Source organism: Eumetopias jubatus, unplaced genomic scaffold (genome assembly GCF_037043125.1).
Source record: "Eumetopias jubatus isolate StellerSeaLion01/CBP00866 unplaced genomic scaffold, mEumJub1_p1.0 scaffold_2, whole genome shotgun sequence".
Taxonomy (NCBI): Eukaryota; Metazoa; Chordata; class Mammalia; order Carnivora; family Otariidae; genus Eumetopias; species Eumetopias jubatus.
In genome coordinates this window covers 102057879-102077992 of record NW_028274808.1, presented here as the reverse complement: position 1 = coordinate 102077992, position 20114 = coordinate 102057879, and the positions used below count along the sequence as shown (strand labels likewise).

The following is a 20114-nucleotide window of genomic DNA, read 5'->3' as shown; positions in this document are numbered from 1 at the left end:
TTGATACTGCCTCTCTAAAAAAAAAAAAAAAAGCTGAGTGGTTGGCGGCGCAAGCATCGGGTTCCTCTATGTCCATAAAAATAAGTTTATCGACTTAAAATAACTGGGGAGACTGAAAAAATAAACAACAAATTTTGTTTCAACTAGTGGTGATTATAACACCGTTAGTTACGAAGTGCCAATATTCCCAATTCCTGTCAACTTCTCAAGTCTATGAGATTTCACCTTTCAGCCCGCAATAATACCCCACCTCACCATCTCAAGTTTCTTCTCTTCCCTCCTCTCCACTACGCCCATTCATTCCAGTGTTTCTCCACTGAAAATGCTACAAACTCTGCCTTTGCAGCTTTCTGGCTAAATCTCAACTTCCTCATCTGTATAAAATAACAATAATACTGTCTAGTCTACCCCGCTAGAACTGAAGAAAGGGTGAAATGCGAAAGCCCTATACTGATATTAATTTCTATCACTGATAGTTGTTTTGGGGTCCTTTTCTTCCCTACACTTTCTGATAAATGAAAAACAGCTTTACGTTCAGAAACCCGCCTCCTTAAACTCACTAGCCTCTCTCCTAGCCAGCCCCGCTAGTGCCAACATTGGTTTGAGCTTGCGCACTAGCGACCGCCCCCAGCCCTGGCTTTCCTAAGCCGCCGCGCTTTGATGACGTATATTTCCTGCGCGTCAGAGCTAGCGGGTAACGCGTGAGGGGATCAAGTTCACTTTTCCTAGCCGATTCCGGTGCTAGTGTGTGCTGTGGTTTCACAGCATGAAGGAGACACCACTTTCAAACTGCGAGCGCCGTTTCCTACTCCGCGCCATCGAAGAGAAGAAGGTAAATGGTCCCGGGGAACTTCGCGGTGCGTGGGCGCTCTGGTCGCACCGCCGCTCGCAGCCTTGCGGTTTGGTCGTACAGAGCTGGCCTTCGCAGGCCCAGGGAGCCCCTGGAGGGAACAGCCTGTGCGTACCCCCAATCCCTCAAGCTTTTTTTTTTTTTGGCTCCAGTTGCGTTCAAAGCTGGAGTCAGACCAGCGACTAGTAGTGCTCGGGCACCTGGTTTCCACTTTTCCTATGGGGAGTGGTTAGGAAACCACCTATCTCCAAGCGTTTAGCCCTGGCATGGAGTAGCTGCTCAATAAATATTTGTTGAAGGAATAACGAATGAATGTTGTGCTTACAGCGGCTGGATGGCAGACAAACCTATGATTATAGGAACATCAAGATCTCATTTGGAACAGATTATGGGTGCTGTGTTGTGGAACTTGGGAAAACAAGGTAACAAAGGATTCAAATGAGCTAAAAGCTCAACAGGGAAAAGTTTAAAAGACCTTATTGAGTCGGTTGTTTACAAAGCAGCTAAGAAGTGTGGACAGACTTCGTTTCGCTGTCAAAATAAGTATATTTTTAATGTGAGAGTTTTTTATTTTTAACCATAAATATATTTTTCATCACATTAGTATCACATAGTTTTCTGATCTCTTTAAGTCATATATACAGCCAGCAGTAATTGCCCTGAATTTGTTTTCTGCACTTCCCATTAAGTAGGCCTACTTTTCTCATTTTCCCGACAGGAGAATTAGGTTTTTAATATTCATTTGGAAGCTGTGAGGATATTGTTCAGATAATGTTGGCCAGCCATGCCATATGAAAACTCTTAAGAAATCTCAAGTTTTCATGCCATCTTGTGTCAATAAATATTTGTTTTAGAAAAGAGAAAGATCATTGATTTAAAAAAAAAAAATCTATGGAATATTCAATATTGTAATAGATGTTTTTTCTTGTCATCCTTTTGTGTATGCCAATATGTGTTTTATTTCTGTATATATTCTATACTTTATATGTAATTTCAGCCTCTAATGATACATCATACTGAGTATGTTGTTACTCGGAATAAGATCGAAACTTAACTGGTACCTGTTTTAAAGATTTATTTTTAATTGGAAAGGAGATATATTTAGTTAACAGATTTGTACTTTATTTTGCAGAGTTCTTGGACAGGTTTCCTGTGAGCTTGTTTCTCCAAAGCTCAATAGGGCAACAGAAGGTATTCTTTTTTTTAACCTTGAACTCTCTCAGATGGCTGCCCCAGCTTTTGAACCTGGCAGGTATTTAAATCTTTTTTTTTTTTTTTTTAAGCTGCTTTTTAGCCAGAGGAGAACATAACAGCAGTGAGCTATTGTTTTAATGCCTGGTGTTATATTTCATGACATTAGCCCATTCCTATTTTCATAGGCAGTCAGATCTCTTGGTGAAGTTGAATCGACTCTTGGAAAGATGTCTAAGAAATTCGAAGTGTATAGACACTGAATCTCTCTGTGTTGTTGCTGGTGAAAAGGTGGGGAATATGCCCAAAATTCTCAATCTTAGGTTGAGTATTGTTGATTCATGGATTCCTATATCTGTACTTTTATTCTCAGAGCTTCTATTAATTCAATTGTATACTGATTCACTTCACTTCAAATGTTCCTGAGTGCTACCCATAGAACTTTGTCATCTCGCTCTCTGAAGAGACAATAAACATTGGTGAAAGTATCAACTTGGATGTGTGTAAAATGTCTTATTCAGAGAACTTGTGGTTTTTCTTACATTCTGTTTTATTTTCTTATGTTCTTTATGTGAGTTGATAGAAGCAGGTAATGTGTTCCTTTTTTTATGAATGAGGAAGTGAAGAACAGATTAAATCCTTTTGTGTAGGTTTATTGACTTACACAGGGAGTCAGTGGTAGACTGATATTGGAAATGTTACTCTCAATAAATTGTGCTGCATGATGATGTTTTAGAACTTTACTCTTGATTAGGGTATTTTGACTATCTTTTTGACTCCAGAGAAGTCACTTTCCACATTATATCCTTGAATATGATACTTTCTATTTGGATTACTTGTAAGGTTATTATAAATACTGTCCAGTAAAACCTAAGAGTTTGAGGTTTTTAAGTTAGGAGACAAAAATATATTTAGGATTGGGAAAATCTTACTATTAATTGTGCAATAGTTCTATTTATTTAGAGTGTATATTTTACTGTTGTCAGATGACTCATAGAAAGGTGAACTATTGGTACTTCAGATGTTGGCCTGGCTTAACATTTCTCTTAATACATTTTTATTGATAAAATAGAAGGAGTAACTGCATATTTTAACTGCAAGAGAAAAATTTGCACACAGTGTTACTTTCCTTATGAATAGCCACTGGTTGTGATCAAGTAGGATTTATTTTTGTTTTAAATTCACATTCAGGTTTGGCAAATACGTGTGGACCTACATTTATTGAATCATGATGGGAATATTATTGATGCTGCCAGTATTGCTGCAATTGTAGCCTTGTGTCACTTCCGAAGACCCGATGTCTCTGTCCAAGGAGATGAAGTAACACTGGTAAGCTCCCATGATTCAACCCACACTTCTCCCTATGAAAGAACGAATATCCTTGATGTTCAGGCAACTTGTTATTAGTGAATTCTTATCATAGATGGTAATTAAGTATGTTCTGAAATTTGTACATAAGGCAAAAATGATATAAGGTCAAAATTGTCCTTGAAATCTCTTAAATCTTTTGTATCAAAGTGTCTGACAATAAAAGCACACCCTATCTTGGTTTTCTAGGATAAAACTAGATGACTTTTTCTTGGGATTGAGCATTAGATGAAGCGGTTGGCTTATGTTTAGGAGCCACATGTGTGAGAAATACATGGTTCTCAGCACATTGAGATACTTGTGCTAGCTCTCTGGCAGAAGTCCTTCAGAAACAACTGGAAGGTTTATTCAAACATATTGCTAGGCTCCACCCTCAGAGTCGGGTAGGGGTAGAACCTACAAATTTGTACTTGTAACAGAGTTCCCAGGTGATACTCATTCTGCCAGTGGATGGGCCACATTTTAAAAACTCTTGACATGTACTGTTTACATTGCCTTGTTTTTGTGCTAAGTATGTCAGTGTCAATTTATATGAATTCATGCAGGAATAATGAAAGTACACTATGGCTAGTTTGAGTCTTAAAGTTGTGAAAGGAAACATCAGATGCCCACATTTCTGAAAAGTCATTCATGTGCTGCTTTTAGGCATTAGACTAGACTCTAAAGACTGAAAGGTAGAGACAAAGGTTTTTTTTGTTTGTTTTTCTTAAAGATTTTATTTATTTGACAGAGGGAGACACAGCGAGAGAGGGAACACAAGCAGGGAGAGTGGCAGAGGGAAAAGCAGGCTTCCCGAGGAGCAGGGAGCCCGATGCAGGGCTTGATCCTGGGCTTGATCCCAGGACCCTGGGATTATGACCTGAGCCGAAGGCAGACGCTTAACGACTGAGCCACCCAGGCACCCCAGAGACAAAGGTTTATTAACAATAGACATGTTCCTTCAGAAAAGGGAATTGGTATAAGGAAGTAAAAGAAGATCAATTTAAAAATATTGTAGTTATTGCTGGTGGAATAGCCACATTGGAAAAGTTTGGCAGTTTCTTAAAAAGTTAAGTGTCAACTTACACAGCCCAGCAGTTCCATGCCTAGGAATCTGCTCAGGAGAAATGATAGTACATTTTCAGTCAAAGACTTTCATGTGAATGTTCCACGGCAGCATTATTCATAATAGCCCCAAACTGGATACAATCCAAATGTTCATCAACTGGTTAAGTCAAAAAACAAAATGTGGTGTATCCACACAGTGGAATACTATTCAGCAGTAAAAAGGACCAAACTAGTGATACATACTGCAAGATGGATGAAACATGCTAACTTCAAAGGAAGCAGACACAAAAGACAAAATTGTTTGATTCCACTTACATGGATTGCTTGCGGCTGGGAGTGGGAGTGAGAAGTGACTGCAAATAGACTCGGAGATTTGGGGGGGTATTGGAAAGGTCAAAAAACTGGATTGTGGTAATAGTTGCATAACTCTAAATTTACTCCAAAGTGACTAGATACATATTTAGGATGAATGGATTTTGTGGTATTTATACTCCATTAAAGCTTTTTGACATATGCATAAAGTTTTAAGGAACATGAGTGGCAAAGTCAAATAGGTAATTGTTAAAGAGTTAATTTAGGTACTCAACGGATGATTAAAGGAATTATATTTTTTAATACTTGATGTGCAAGGTGTTTTTTTATGTTTATAATTTAGTGGCTAATTATTGAAGCTTTTATTTTCAAACAGTATACACCTGAAGAGCGAGATCCTGTACCGTTAAGCATCCACCACCTGCCCATTTGTGTCAGTTTTGCCTTCTTCCAGCAAGGGTAAGTCTCATTCTTGTCATGGGCTGAAATTGTACATGTAGCTAGGAACTTTTTTGTTCTGTTCAAATGTGCTGTGGATAGATGAACAAACACCTCTTCTAATATTAAAGCACCTTATACATGTTTTTTCTTTCTTTCTTTGTGAGAGCATTAGTTGGCAAAGAGCTTTCTCAGTGGAAGTGACAAATTCTTCTGTAATGAAGAGACTTCACAACACTTTTCATAGGATACTTATAAATTTTCCGCAGCAAGGGACGCCTGGGTGGCTGTCGGTTAAGCGTCTGCCTTCGGCTCAGGTCATGATCCCAGGGTCCTGGGATTGAGTCCCACATCGGGCTCCTTGCTTGGTGGAGAGCCTGCTTCTCCCTCTACCTGCTCTGCCTGCCGCTCCCCCTGCTTGTGCTCTCTCTCTCTCTCTGACAAAAAAATAAAATCTTTAAAAAGAAATACATAAATTCCCTGCAGCATGATGGTGCTAGAGATGTACAGGTGTTAATAGAGTTGTGTGCTAGGCTCTAATTCAGGAAAGTAGGCTGAGAATTACTGTGGATTAATGGAAGATAGGACTTTGGAGCATATTAGAGGAGCAAGTCACAAGGGGGAATGGTTCACAAATGGGATAAATCTAGTTTTCTTCAGCTCTCTAGTAGTTTCTTCACAATTCACTAATTCTTCCTACAACAGAAAAACTGGAGTCTTAGGTCCATGTAGTGGTGCCTTTCAATGAAAACTTGAGCCTTAAATCTCTTCAGAAACAAAGGGAGTTATAAATAAGATATTGTTGGGTTGCCTGGGTGGCTCAGTCGTTAAGCGTCTGCCTTCGCCTCGGGTCGTGATCCCAGGGTCCTTGGATCGAGTCCTGCATCAGGCTCCCTGGTCCGCGGGTAAGCCTGCTTCTCCCTCTCCCACTCCCCCTGCTTGTGTTCCCTCTCTCGCTGTGTCTCTGTCAAATAAATAAAAATCTTTTAAAAAAAATAAATAAATAAGATATTGTAACAATTTTATGAATAAAAACTAGGGAAGCTTTCAACTTGTAGTCATTGTAGTGTAGAATTTCATGAGTGGGAAGTAGACCAGCACTGTAGAAATACAACATGAGCCATATATGTAATTTAAAATTTTCTAGCAGCCACATTAAAAGTAAAAAGAAACTGGGAAAATTGATTTTGATATATATTTTATCTTACATGTAAAATATCTTAATATGTAGTATAAAAATTATGAGATATTTTACATTTTTTTATTTCTACTAAATCTTTGAAATCTAGTATTTTTCACTCACGTACACCTCAATCTGGACTAGCTGCATTTTAGAGGCTCAGGAGCCTAGAGGCTATCATTGGACGGTGCAGAAATAGTATTCTTTTAATGAGCCATTAGCAGAACCTAGAAGCACTTCAGGATCTAGGACACACTAGGGGACATTTAAAATTAACAAATTAATGTTATCTAAGTTTTTATTAATGAGCAACAAGTCATTTAACCAAAGTGATAGCATTAGGTTTAGATTATATATTATTTAAAGAAAACCAATATGAACTTAAGTGAGTTTACTGTAATAGCTAGTGATATCCCCTTAGCATTTATTTTGTCCGTAAAAATAAAATTCTCATCTCTTTTGCCATTAAAGTGACTCACATCCACAGGCTCGGACCTTCACTGTGTTGACTTTATTAATGCTATCTTTTAAAAATATTCAGTATCTTAAAATTGACAAGCATTCAGCCTCAGATTTGCTCAGGTCCATTTAACATTCATTTCAGTACATATTTATTGGTGGATCCCAATGAACGAGAAGAACGTGTAATGGATGGCCTGCTGGTGATTGCCATGAACAAGCATCGAGAGATTTGTACTATCCAGTCCAGTGGTGGGATAATGCTACTGAAAGATCAAGTTAGTGCTTTGATTAATGTTCTATTAAGAATAGGTCTTTTCTTTTTAGAAGCTTTTTCTTGTTGTTTTGTTTTGCTTTTTCTTGTTTTTTAACTAAAAGCCATCAAGGATATTTTCAGTGATTCATTCTAGGATATGTTAGAATCTGGTTTCAGTATTATTACATTCTGTTGACTGGTGGCTGCAAGGTATCCTTTCTTCCTTGCTGCTCTCTGTATGGCCCTCCAGGGTCTAACCCTTCTACATAGAGGAACACTTTTTTCTTCCCAGTGAGAAAAGAGATTCATCTCCCTATTCAAAAAAAAAAAAAAAAGTGTCAAAAAGGTAGAAATTAAGTACTCTCAGAAACTGGGTTCAGTAAGCAGTAGTTCTCAAATCCAGCTACATATCAGATTCACACGAAGGCTTCTAGAAAATAGATTGGCATATAGCATGTAGCACAGGTGGGGCACAGAGGCTGCTTTAGTTGGAATTCCAGTTCTGCCTTATATTAACTGACCTTTTGCAAATGATTTCCTATCTTTGTGCCTTGGCTTCTTTATCTGTAAAATAGGGAATAAAGTTATGTGTCGACACCTTGCTAAGGAATGTAAGGATAAACACATGGGTATATTGCACTGTATAGCATATATTAAGTGTGCCGTGTTAGTTTCTATTACCAGTATTATGACCATTATCAGATCCCTATTTCCAGAGATTCTGATCCATTAGGTCCCTGAGGCCTGGGAATCTTTGCTTTATAGTTTCCCAGGGGATACTGCAGCCATATCTTGAATTAATGCTTTGGATCACTCACACAGAAAGGTAGTGCATCCCTGAGTATATAATGTATGTCTGTGGCCTTTTCAATGGTATCTTTTACACTGTCAAAGAAGTTTTTGAGTCTGTTTTCTTAATGTGATAATCCTTCAGATATTTTAAAACCAGTCTCACATTTTGCATTCATTTGTGTTTACATTGTATTTTCATATTTTAAAAGGTCAAGCTTATATTTTAAAGGTAGAAAAACCATTCTCATATTTCTGGTTTTGTTAGAGAAAGCTGTGTAGTTTGTTGTCTTTAAATAATAGAATGCACTTTTATAAATAGGTTTTGAGATGTAGTAAAATAGCTGGTGTGAAAGTACTGGAAATTACAGAGCTAATACAGAAGGCTTTGGAGAATGACCAGAAAGTAAGGTAAGCTTAATATTTTTTAGAACTAAATGATCTTTTTATTTTTAACAGATTTTTCTGTTAAGGAATTTTCTTCCATAAGAGTAACCATATTAATTTTCACACTCCCATTTTTCCTTATCTGTTAATCTAAGTTGAATATACAGAAGTGTTATATTGTATTCCACTTTAAATATAATCTGAACTGAGAAGCCACATAATATTTGTCTTTAAAAAAAATTAACATTTTCTTTAGAAAAAAGAATCTGGTAGCTCAAACTAACATAAGTAACACAAACTGGGGTTGGTTCTCTGCTTCTATAACCCAGCACTTCAGTGTCTTCTGTAATATGGGAGGTAATACCTACTTGGTAGGGCTGGTTTGAGGATTAGAAAGTAATATACTTAAAGCACTTAGCACTTGCCTGGCACGTGGTTCAATAAATTAATTATAGTAACTTTTTAGTATTTCTCTTGATAAGCATAATAAATTGGTGAGGTTAAGTTAGATAGCTTTTTTCCAGTGTTCCTCTCCCATCAAAAGGATAAAATGGTTAACTTTTCCCTTCCTGTTTTCTCTTCCATCTATCATTCCCCCTCCTCCACCTCTCCCCACCCCCAAATAAAAAACCCACACAGGAAAGAAGGTGGAAAATTTGGCTTTGCAGAGTCTATAGCAAGTCAAAGGATCACAGCATTTAAAATGGAAAAGGCCCCTATTGATACCTCCGATGTAGAAGAGAAAGCAGAAGAAATTATTGCTGAAGCTGAGCCTCCTTCAGAAGTGTATCTTTATTGGATGGTTTTTTCAGTAACAACATGATTCATAACACTTTTGGCATTATTAGGTATATGGGAAGGGTGTACATACTGACGTTTGTTTTCTGAAACAGTTAGAGAAAACATTTAAGATACAAGACAGTGATTAGTCTTAAGTCTTTATATAACATCCACCTCTTCAACTATCCTACAAAAACCGAAAACTTTCTATCTTGTTAGCCAATTTACAGCCTTTTATTTTCCTTTGGAAAATTGTTCCTTAATCTCAGTCAAGCACTTTATATATATACTGTTACATATTGTTCTTGGAAATTATTCACCCATTTGCCATATTTATCACTGCAACTGTTGAGAGCCAGTGTGTCTCGATATTTCTCACCACTGTTTCCATAAAATCTTACCTGAGTTACGTTTTTTTTCTTATTGTTCAGCCACCCATAGTGTAGCTATTAGTGAAATTTTTTTGCACAAACTTGATGCACACATCAGTCTTAAAACTTTTACTCTCATCTTAACACTGCATCACATAGTATTTTTGTTACTCATAATTTTCTTAACTTGTGAAGTGTTTCTAATCCTGTGCTTTGGACTCCTGGAACCGCCCAAATTGGAGAGGGACTAGAAAACTCCTGGGGTGATCTTGAAGACTCCGCGAAGGAAGAGGAGGATGTGGATGGCACCGATGGAGCAGTCATTCTTGGTAGTACAAAAATGGACACTGGAGTAAAAGTCTCCAATATTGGAAGCCAAGGTAGGTGACACTTCATTTATGGCTTCTATGTCATTATATATATTATATATACATAATATATTACATATACTTTCCTATTTTAGGGATCTTATTTATATTAGCAGTTCCTTTTTTAGAGGGGCTAAGTATTTTGTGATTTAAATTTCAGTTAAACTGTTGATGCTAACTATAATATTAAGTCCCAATTGTTTTCTAAAAGAATGTGCTTATCTTTGTGGAGTCGTGCTACTCTGGTATGTAATGGCATTTTTAGTTAAAAATGTTTTGTTTTTTTTCTGTATATCTGGGCCAGTTTTAAAGGGATGAGTTTCTTAAAAAGTTCATTCCCGCATGCTGTTTTTTCTTTGTAGTTTCTAGACTCAAACATAAAAAGCCTCTATCATATCATAAATTAGAACTGTCCAAATGGAAGTTTGTTAGAAATGTTCTATATGTACACTGTTCAATAAATATAATAGCCACTAGCCACATGCAGGTACTGAGCACTTGAAATGTGGTTTGTGAGAGAAGAATTGAATTCTAAATTTTAATTTTAGCTAATATAAAATTAAATAGCTATATATGGTTGTTAATAGAGCAGTATTAGAACATACAAAACTCTAGAATCACTTGGAATAATGGTAGTCCTAGATGTTCTTTGCATTCTGAAAGCTGAAGAACTGGAGAAAATTGTTTTTAACTTGTGGATATTTTCACTGTTCAGAAAACCAAATTAGCTTGCTTGGCCCATAATCATCATGAATTGGGTTTTTCAAACCCAAATCACAAAAGGATGGATGCAGCAAGTAGGCTGGCAGAGAACTAAAGGGTGTATTTACTAAATCTAGCTGAAAAAAAAAAAGTGTTGATACTGTTTAGGTATGTAATGTACATACCTACCTACCTTCAAGGAATGAAATTATCTGTAAACATTACTGAGAGCCTGCCAGGGTTTTTTGTAAGGAAAAAAAAGAAAAAACCCCATCGATTGGGAACCTTATTCAGCTTTCCTAGTGGTTACTTCTATTTGGTGGTATTCTTCCAGACCTTGCTCTATGTATTTATTTACCATATATTTACACCAATATAAGCTGCTTTAAGCACTTATATTTAAGGGACTGTGAATGAATCTTTAGAATTTTTTCATGTCATCAGCCACATTTTTAAATGCTACACAGAATTCTAGCTTTGACAATAACTAGGTTGGCTTAATAACATTCCCTTATTGATAAATGTTACCATTTTCTGTTATAGTGCTACAGTAAAGCATCTTTGCATAGGCCTCTTTATATATTTGTGAAATATTTTTCTAAGATGAATAGCTAAACATCCAATTACTGCTTTGAAGAGTAATATTTTCAACTGAATAATAAAAGTGGACCTAAGATAATTGGGAGGATAAGGCAGGTAAAGCCTTTGTAAAGCATATGAACACAAGGAGAAACTAATTGAAAACTCAAAGATTGATTTATATACATCATTAACTAAGGCTCAGGAGAAAAATTGGCAAAAGATACAAAGTAATTCTCAAATACAGATGGCCAGTAACATATTTCATGGGCAAAGTAATAAAGGAAATAAATTCAAAGCAAAAAGGGATGTTTTCTAACTACTGTATCAGACAATATTAAAATTTAGGGTGCCTGAGTGGTTCAGGTTAAGCATCTTGACTATTTTTGCTCAGGTCATGATCTCAGGGTCATGGGATCAAGCCCCAGTTCGGGCTCCATGCTCTGTGGGGAGTCTGCTTGTTCCTCTCCCTCTGTTCCTCCCCCTGCTTGTGCTCTTTCTCTCCTCAAATAAAATCTTGAAGAAAAAAAGGGTACATAGGAAAATGAGTTTTTCATATAAATTGGAATAGTATTTCGGGTGGATTTGGCAAAATATTTTTTAGAATGTATATACCTTTTGACCTAAATTGTTTCTAGGTATTTTCCTTTGTGTTGTTTATAATAGGGAGAAGTTATATAGACTTTCCCCCCTATTACAACATGTACAAAATGGTCATAGTACAGAATTTTTAGGAAGTAAAGAAAGTATGTATTATTTTTCAGAACTTTGCCAAGGAGTCACTTCAGGGAAGGAAAGAACAAGTAGTTCTGTAAGCCTTAACTCAAGAGGAGCTGGGGGCTATTTGTATGGAAATAGAATATTAGAACTGCTGACATAAACCCACACAGAAATTTTCCAAGAGAGTATACTTATATTATTTCCTTAACATTTTCTTAAAGATGCCCCTATAGTACTCTCAGACAGTGAAGAAGAAGAAATGATCATTTTAGAACCAGACAAGAACCCAAAGAAAATAAGGTAACAAATTTCTGGTTTATTTCAAATGTATACACATAACTCAAGACTTCTCTGGTTTTATTCTCATCTTATTCTACTATAAACAAAGACACCCCTTTTTTATTTGAAATCCAGCTGTTCTTTCTGTGGTTTCTTCAAACTGAGATTTAAAAACAGGACCTAATTCTATAAAACTGTATGGATGCCTTTTAAGTTACTGCATTTTATTCTTAGTTGGCAAATGTTACATATTCTCCTGGGGGAAAAAAAAAAAGTCTCCTATTTTGGTAGTCCAAAATTTAACGAGCAGAATGGTGTTAAGTCTGGTAAACCATCCATGGTATCAGCTTTCTAGTGCTAATACTGTAAGTAAACTGTTAATTTATTTTATTCACAGAACACAAACCATCAGTGCAAAACAAGAAAAAGCACCAAGTAAAAAGCCAGTGAAAAAGAGAAAAAAGAAGAGAGCTGCTAATTGAAGTTCACATAGTTGTATATTTGTGTATATAACTATTAAAGGGATATTTATTCAGTGCTAATAACTTGAGTATTTTTCTATTCACAAATCCATTATAAAATCTAGTCGATTCTTTATATAATTTTTTACATTATGCTTTAAAATAAACCTTCTGGACAATTTAGCAGGTTTTAAATAATTGTCACTTCAGTAAAGGGGAGAAGTTGAGGAGGAATGAAAAAGCATTTTCTTAGTGTGTACAAAGGGCTGAAAGATTATCAGGATCATCAGAACTGATAAATAAGCACAGATTTATTCCAGATATGCTTAGATTATGCTCAAGTCACCAAATTGATCCAGTTCCTTGGGAAAAATGAGTGTTCAAACTTTTATCTGTTTTCCTAAAACTTTTAATTTCAGGAGAAGCCTTCCCAGTTCCCTTCTGTAGTAAATCAAATTAATTCTGAGTGATATCATAAAGTCAAATCAGATTTGACTTAACAGACCAAATTTTCCAAATCCATTTATTAGTTCTTATTCTTACTGTGCTGATAGCTGGCATCATTAATACTTTAACAAAACCACTTAAAATTAGCCAAATATCTAAGATAGTTACATGTACAAAAGATATACAAATTAAAACCATTTAAAAAGTAATAGATACCATAATTTGTGCTTGACCATAACTCTATTCAGAAATGATTGTAAAATTAAAACCTTACAAAAACTGTACACCATATACTTTGAGTGATTTACATCTTAGAAAACAAAGGCAGTCTTTCACTGTTACACATTTAGTGTGTCTGGTGGGTTGAGGAGAGAAACACCATGATACCTGTAAGTAGGAAAAAAACTCAGTAAATATTCATTGGGTAAAGGAGATCACGGAATGATACATATAACTAGGAACTCAGAAATGCTATTTCTGTTCTGAGTTAGTAAATCATTGCTCCACAAAATATGCATGCATGCGTGCCCCATTCCTCTTCCCTCTTCTCCCTCAAATGCAGGACATAAAGCATAACTACAACCTACTCAAAACACCTGGCCTGCTAAGAGGAGACTGTGCCTGTTTTGTGAATCCTTTGATATTTTGGGAAACCTTTGATAAAGTTAAAATATCAAGGATCTCAATCATACAGTAGCCTGGAAAAGCAAGCTTCTTTAGTATCTATTCATGTTAATTCTTACTTTGAACTTTTATACTTTTCTCTTATTGACTGTTGTGCATGCTGTGGTGCTCTGAGGTAGGTCTGGTGAAGGTCCATGAGACAAGGCTTAAGATTTTCCAAGGTATATCCAGTCTTTTGAACTAAAGATTCAGGCTGCAGAGAAGGGAGTAGAGAACCACTGAGTTTTGTTTTTAGCAACAGACACTAAACACAATGAGTTAGTATTGGCATTAAACTAAGTTTTGTTAAATTTCAAGACTAACACCTCCAAGTAACAAATCTTCCAGATTTCTCAAGCCATTATTCCGTCTTTTATGTTGACTTCGATCAATGTTTACTACTTTCCCTTCCAGCAGCAGGTCTTATGGCCCTAATTCTTTAAGTACACCTTTCAAACCCAAGTAATAACTAAGCTTTCTACCTAACAAGCAAACATATGTTACTAAACAGGTAAGACACTTTAAGCAGCATATATTTTTTGAACAGTTTTTCTAGGTAAGTACCTCTGTACCAGCAACACTTGTATAGGACAGTTATCTAACTTACCTGGCACAAATGTTTAAGTTGCAAGACAAGATGTGTGAGGACATGGTGATACATACCCAGCTTTGTCCTGTGACTGTGTAGAGTGCTAAATGAAAAGCTGCTGCAGCAATAACTGATGGCAGATACTTTAGGTAGGGGTCAGCATCTATCAGACTTAGTTCTCCCAAAAACTGGAATGAAAAAGCAAATATACTTGATGATCACAAGAGCTCTAGAATCCAAGCCTCAAATTTTTGCCTTTTGCCCTAATATTTTCCTCTTTAAGAGTGGCTCTATGGCAGGACACCTGGGTGGCTCAGTTGGTTAAGCGCCTGCCTTCAGCTCAGGTCGTGATCCCAGGGTCCTGGGGTCAAGCCCCACGTCTGGCTCCCTGCTCAGCGGGGAGTCTGCTCCTGCTCACTCTCCCTCTGTGCTCTCTCATAAAATCTTTCAAAGACTGGCTCTATGGCAACCAAAGAAAAAAACCCATAGCTTTATCTATCCTCATCCTGTACTTTTTCCTCTTTATAATTTTTATAACTTCTGGCTACCATTTCCTAGGACTTCATCCTCATACCACTATTCTTAGTACTTTACCAATTCATGTTATCTTTTGCCAGTGGCAGGCTCTCTTTATACTGTAATACTAATTTGTCCCCGAAATACTAAATCCCTTGACCAAAGCTATAAAATTAAACTCTGTGACCTAAGAATCTTCATTCAACGAAATGAAAAGAACTTACCATTGCTAAACTTTCCACTTTGCAGTTGGCAGACGGCTGGTGCAGAAAGTATTGGGTAAGAAACTGATTTATTGTTGGTGCAGCTAGGTCAAAAGCAAGCACTTTCAAGACTAGGTGCTCCATTCTCAGGACCTGTTTCTTGGTATAGGTATCATCTGTAATGTATACAAACTCTGCTACTTCTGGGGGATATATTTCTTCAAACTTTCTAGAATGAAAAAAGTTTTAAGTAATCAGTCCTTCCAAAAAGAGAAGCAAGCTGTTTATCTAATTCTGAAGTCCCTTTAGCAGAATACATGAAATGAGTCCAAAACCTAAACTCTACTAATTGCCTGTTTCCCCTGATACTTGACCATTTCCAGTAGAGCTAGATAAATGCTAACTAAAAGACCCAAATCCATCCAGAACTTGGAATTTTGTCCCAATGCATTTAAAGGATATAAGAGTTCATATGAGAGTTGCCAAGATGGGAACAATGCCAGAGTTCACCAAGTAACTGAAAATTTAGGAAATTCTTAGAAAAATAAACGTTTTTAGTTTTTTAATTTAGTTAATTTCCATGGGAGAAGTTAAGATTTTATGCCAGAAAGCACTTTTTGAGGGAAGGAACCACACTTTCAAACTTGGTAATCTAGTCCTGGTGTATTAAAATGTAGCCAGTCTCCCATCTTCATTTAAGAAGATACCCTGCAATCTAGATCTGGGAAAATTAATGTCCTAAATTAGTTTCACACACTGTTTCATACTGATACCCCTAAAGTAGTCACTGACTTTCTGCCTTCTGTATATATTAATATGTCACAATGTTAAAAATCACAGCTTCTGGGCACATGGGTGGCTCAGCTGGTTAAGCGACTGCCTTCGGCTCAGGTCATGATCCTGGAGTCCCGGGATCGAGTCCCGCATCGGGCTCCTTGCTCGGCAGGGAGTCTGCTTCTCCCTCTGACCCTCCCCCCTCTCATGTGCTCTCTCAAATAAAATCTTCAAAAAAATAATAAAAATCACAACTTCTTCCCTACATAGAAGCATATCAATCACTTTTAATCCAACAAACCAAGTTGGACTTACGAGGCCAATAGCATAGCAGCAGTGCCCACAAGCTGAAGTTTTCCTCTCAACACAGACATCGATGAAAGGAACCTATCAATGTAGTTCACAGCCAAGTGCAGGGTCTCATTCTGTAGTTTATATTCTTCTCCTACTTCAACTAACCAGTCCACAAGGATAGCCCTCATACTGTTAGTGATGTCTGGCTGTTTCTTCATGTAACCCACTTTAGGCTTACATTTAACCTGTTGAGAAAGTTACTTACTATAATGTTAAAATTGCAATTAGATTATTCTACCATTAACAAAGATACTACATACCAGAAACATAAGTATAACATTAGAATAATTCACTAGCAGTTAAAGAACTTAAGAACATCCTGTTTCATTTTGCTACAAGGAATAAACAACAGTATAAGAAAAGGATTCCAAGAGCTCTTACCTCCATTTCCCTAAGGTATGTGTGAATGTCCTCATGGTAGTCTGGGACTTCATTGACACTCAGTGGCTTTTCATCTTCTAATACAATTGATATGTCCATAGTATGTGGTGACTCTGGGAGAATATAAAAGTATGATTAAGTTCATCGTTTAATTTTCTAATTAATTTAATAGCCAAAACTGATAGCCCTTGTAAGGCGTCCCATACAAAAGCATTTCTTTCATCCAACTAAAAAAGGGCTTCTTATGACAAAGTACATAGAATATTTTACTCTGGTTTTTGTACCTCTGTCCACTTGCTTTTAATCAACAAGAGAAAATACTGATAGGCCACTAAAAGGAAAGTGCATTTGAAGATGTATTATGTTATTAAAGTATCACTCATATTCTATGAGAGAGAAGAGCAGATGGCACAGTGATCCTGTGAAGACAAGACAGAGTTAAAATCCAAGTTTTGTGATATTATGTAGTATTTACCCTAAGAGATTTTGCAGACCCCAAAGTCTGATAAATTCAAAGTACAACGTAGCAATAACTAGAAGGAGGGCTAATGTGTCAATGAAAATTAGGTTTGTTATGAGTTCAAACAACTTGGCACTACAATCAACAAGTGTTTCATGTTTTGTAATTTTAAATTACCTTTTGAGGCAAAGAATATCATTCGTTACTCTTTTCACTTCAAGGTTCATCTTGAGGTTAAAACTTGTTACAAATTTTCAATAAAAATACAGAAATTATTTTATTTCCAAAGGATTTTCCTGCTATTCCCAGACCACTTCTCATAATAGAACTAAAACCTAAATGAGATTGAACTTTATGAGTTGTCAGTGACTCCAGACCTATGGTAAAGAAGTTGCACAAACTGTTGGCAGAGCTGTCTTTATAGCAGCTACTTTATTTTATATGTGGTTAACTGCAGCCATGATTCAACTCTTCATTCACAGGACAGTGTCCCTTTTTGGTATCAGACTAGATTTACAGAAAATTTTAAAGCTGTAAGAGATGTTAGATATCACAATACTGAAAACTGTGTCCTATTCAAATACTATGAAGTGGTATGTACAGAGTGAGTTTTATCAGTACAATTGAAATCTATTCTCCCAAGCAAGCAAAGTGTTTGAGATCTAATTAAACTGATGTTATCGGCAGTATACAAGAAGGAAGGAGCACCCAATTAGGATTTATAGGTCACTAGGTCAATGTATTAGCTGTGAGATCTGAGATAAGTCACACACTTTATAAACTTTGTTACATTAAACCAATTTCATTATGTAAGAAGGATCAGGTACGATGTCTTAAAATGCAAAATATCATTAATTCAGCCTATTTAATAATTATGATTACATTGATTTGATACAAATCTTACAAATTTTGATACAAAACTTACCAAAACTACCATCCATTGGATAATCAAGAGGTACCAGTGGTTTTCTTGGTCCAGGTAAAGTAATAGCTGAATTAAAAGCCAGGACATTTTCATGTTCTGTTTTTTTAGATTCAGGCGGCCTCTTTTGAGTCTCTTCTGCTTCATCCACATGAATGGTAAATGCAGGCTGTTTACTGTTTGTTTTCCAGGGAGGAATAGTGACATGTTCATCATTTATAGGAAGATCCTTAAGAGGTGCAACCTAAAAAGAAATAAATATCTGGCTTTGAGCCTATTAAATGGAGTTTTGCTTTCTTCCCCTTATGGGTCTCAGTTTCTGCTTTCACTCCCAAATACTCTCAGGAAATAAAACTATCTGGGACAAAATCCAGGCAACAAAGTTTGAGTGGCTGAAGGGATGTTCAAATTCCTTACAGGCATTCCTACATAAGTTATAGAAAGAATCACACTAAGTGAAAGTATATAAAACTAATCAAAGCTACAAGATGAGTGGAGTGGCAGGCTGAAAGATGACAAGTTTAGGAGAGCAGGCAAAGAGGTGCTGGTTCACCACTTTCGCCCCAGGGTGGAGCAACAGAGCAAATCCGGTAAAATGGCGGAATTTACTAAAAGCAAAGTATTTTATATACCCTTTCCTAAAATAGAGGTAATCTTAACCATATGGAAAGCAGGAAGCGGGTCCAGATCCTAGGGCAGTGCCTAAGGTTTAAAGCGGCGAGAAAAGCGCGGACACACGTAGGGCTTGGTTTGACCTCATTATCTACAGAAAAATATCCCCAATAAAGAGCAGACAAGCAGCAAAACACAGCGCTGGCGAAGAGAGCAATGGGAGAGAAGCTGTAAGTGGCATCCCACATGCCAGAAAACTAGGGATCAAGGGGACTCCAGACCCAGGCCTCCCTTAAAAAAGCTCGGAAGATGCTTTCTCTCCATGCTCCTCGGCCTGCTAAACCTCGTGCAAAAGTCCCGCTCGGCCCTCCCTCCCACAGATATCGCTCATCTCTTTACCCGTCGTGTCTTGGGCCTCTGCTGCGGCGCTGGAACGCGCGGGTTCCCGGTCTTCAGTACCGCCAGCCCCGCCCGGGTCCGGGGCTGCTGGGCGGGCGCCGCCTTCTCGGGGTTGATGTTCTCCTGGTCCTCTTGGAGCGCCGTATGCTGCAATGTTAGCAGCGACGAGCCCGCCTCGCGGGCCGCAGGCCCGGGCTCGGAGCTACCCAACATCACTGCTCCCGGGGTCGCGGCGGGATCAGCCTGCGGCGCCAAGCAGCGTGTACTCCGTCCCGCGGACACCGCCGAGAAACGCTCCAGCCGTAACCAGCCGCCGCAGCCCGGGCCAGCCTGCTCGCTCGGGATCGCGCAGTTCCGAAGAGGTTGCGAAAGGCGTAGGTAGGAACTGCCGGGCGTGGAAGGCTAAAGAAGCCCCCGAGATGCAGCGAGCAGCCCGCCGGAGCGGCGGCTGTTCGTGCAGTTCAAGTATCCCGCGACTATTGAAATGGGCCAATGGGAAGGGCCGACGCCCGTGACGTCACTCGAGGCGACACGGTCGCAGGCAAATGAAGGCGGCCGCGAAGGCCACGGAGCAGGGGCGGAGAAACACCGAACGGCGGCTGGAGGAAAAACGCCTGCGCCGGCCGAAGAGGCGGGGCCTGAGCTTCTGGCGACTAAACTGGGCCACTAGGTGATCCCTGGGCACTGGACAAGGGCCGCCTCTAAGATAAGCTGAGTTAAACTTCAGCAATTGTTAGTGTGCCGCCCTAGCCTAACGTTAGCCCTGGGACCGTCAGTTAGCTTAACTGGTTTCCAAAGCTCTAAAATCTGAGCCACTAACTGGCCTGAGAGTCTTGCTCCAGTTATTCAAGGTCTCTGATTCTGTTTTCTTATCTATTAATTGGGAGTAAAAATATCTCCATGTCATATGGTTGTCATGATTATATAATGTGCATAAATCATTAACACGCTGCTCACGTAGTAACTGATACTCAAGTTCCAGACTATAATGTCATCTCACCATTTAGGTGTCTTCAGTCATGCCTTTGAATTTACCTAATGAAGATGCAATTAGGGAAGGTGCCACCTTGAACCACTGTTGATATATAGAGAGAGATTATCTATCTATCTATATATCTATCTAAAACAAAAAGTAATGTACTATAAGAAAACTAGACAGTCACTGATTTTGATGCATCTTTCCCCAAGCTGTGGCAGCCAACAAAAAGCACCCAGTGAAATTCTAGTGACCTAGATAAAATTATTTGTTCCATTTAG

The 20114-nt window shown here is 37.9% G+C and overlaps 2 protein-coding genes across 2 annotated transcripts; one reads left to right on the top strand and one right to left on the bottom strand.

Annotated features, from left to right (window-relative positions):
- The first annotated feature begins 685 nt into the window (after window positions 1-685).
- On the top strand, window positions 686-12621 carry EXOSC9 (exosome component 9). The gene is made up of 12 exons (XM_028102281.2): window positions 686-832; window positions 1178-1272; window positions 1983-2102; window positions 2230-2332; window positions 3233-3370; window positions 5145-5227; window positions 6991-7123; window positions 8213-8301; window positions 8917-9063; window positions 9624-9808; window positions 12019-12097; window positions 12474-12621. Exons 1-12 carry the CDS (start codon window positions 767-769, stop codon window positions 12556-12558), a joined length of 1323 nt encoding a protein of 440 aa, XP_027958082.1. The 5' UTR covers window positions 686-766; the 3' UTR covers window positions 12559-12621.
- On the bottom strand, window positions 9051-19968 carry CCNA2 (cyclin A2). The gene is made up of 8 exons (XM_028102282.2): window positions 18858-19968; window positions 17850-18090; window positions 16465-16577; window positions 16045-16268; window positions 14977-15184; window positions 14311-14424; window positions 13728-13861; window positions 9051-13371 (listed from the first exon to the last, which is right to left on the bottom strand). Exons 1-8 carry the CDS (start codon window positions 19068-19070, stop codon window positions 13323-13325), a joined length of 1296 nt encoding a protein of 431 aa, XP_027958083.1. The 5' UTR covers window positions 19071-19968; the 3' UTR covers window positions 9051-13322.
- Between the last annotated feature and the right edge of the window lie 146 nt (window positions 19969-20114).

Excerpts from the sequence above, each read along its gene's own strand:
- EXOSC9 (XM_028102281.2), top strand. The coding sequence starts at position 767 with ATGAAGGAGACACCACTTTCAAACTGCGAGCGCCGTTTCCTACTCCGC. Across the intron at positions 833-1,177 it reads GCGCCATCGAAGAGAAGAAG|CGGCTGGATGGCAGACAAAC; the intron begins GTAAATGGTCCC and ends TTGTGCTTACAG. Across the intron at positions 2,333-3,232 it reads GTGTTGTTGCTGGTGAAAAG|GTTTGGCAAATACGTGTGGA; the intron begins GTGGGGAATATG and ends ATTCACATTCAG.
- CCNA2 (XM_028102282.2), bottom strand. The coding sequence starts at position 19,070 with ATGTTGGGTAGCTCCGAGCCCGGGCCTGCGGCCCGCGAGGCGGGCTCG. Across the intron at positions 16,269-16,464 it reads CATACCTTAGGGAAATGGAG|GTTAAATGTAAGCCTAAAGT; the intron begins GTAAGAGCTCTT and ends CTTTCTCAACAG. Across the intron at positions 14,425-14,976 it reads AAGTGGAAAGTTTAGCAATG|TTTTTGGGAGAACTAAGTCT; the intron begins GTAAGTTCTTTT and ends TTTTCATTCCAG.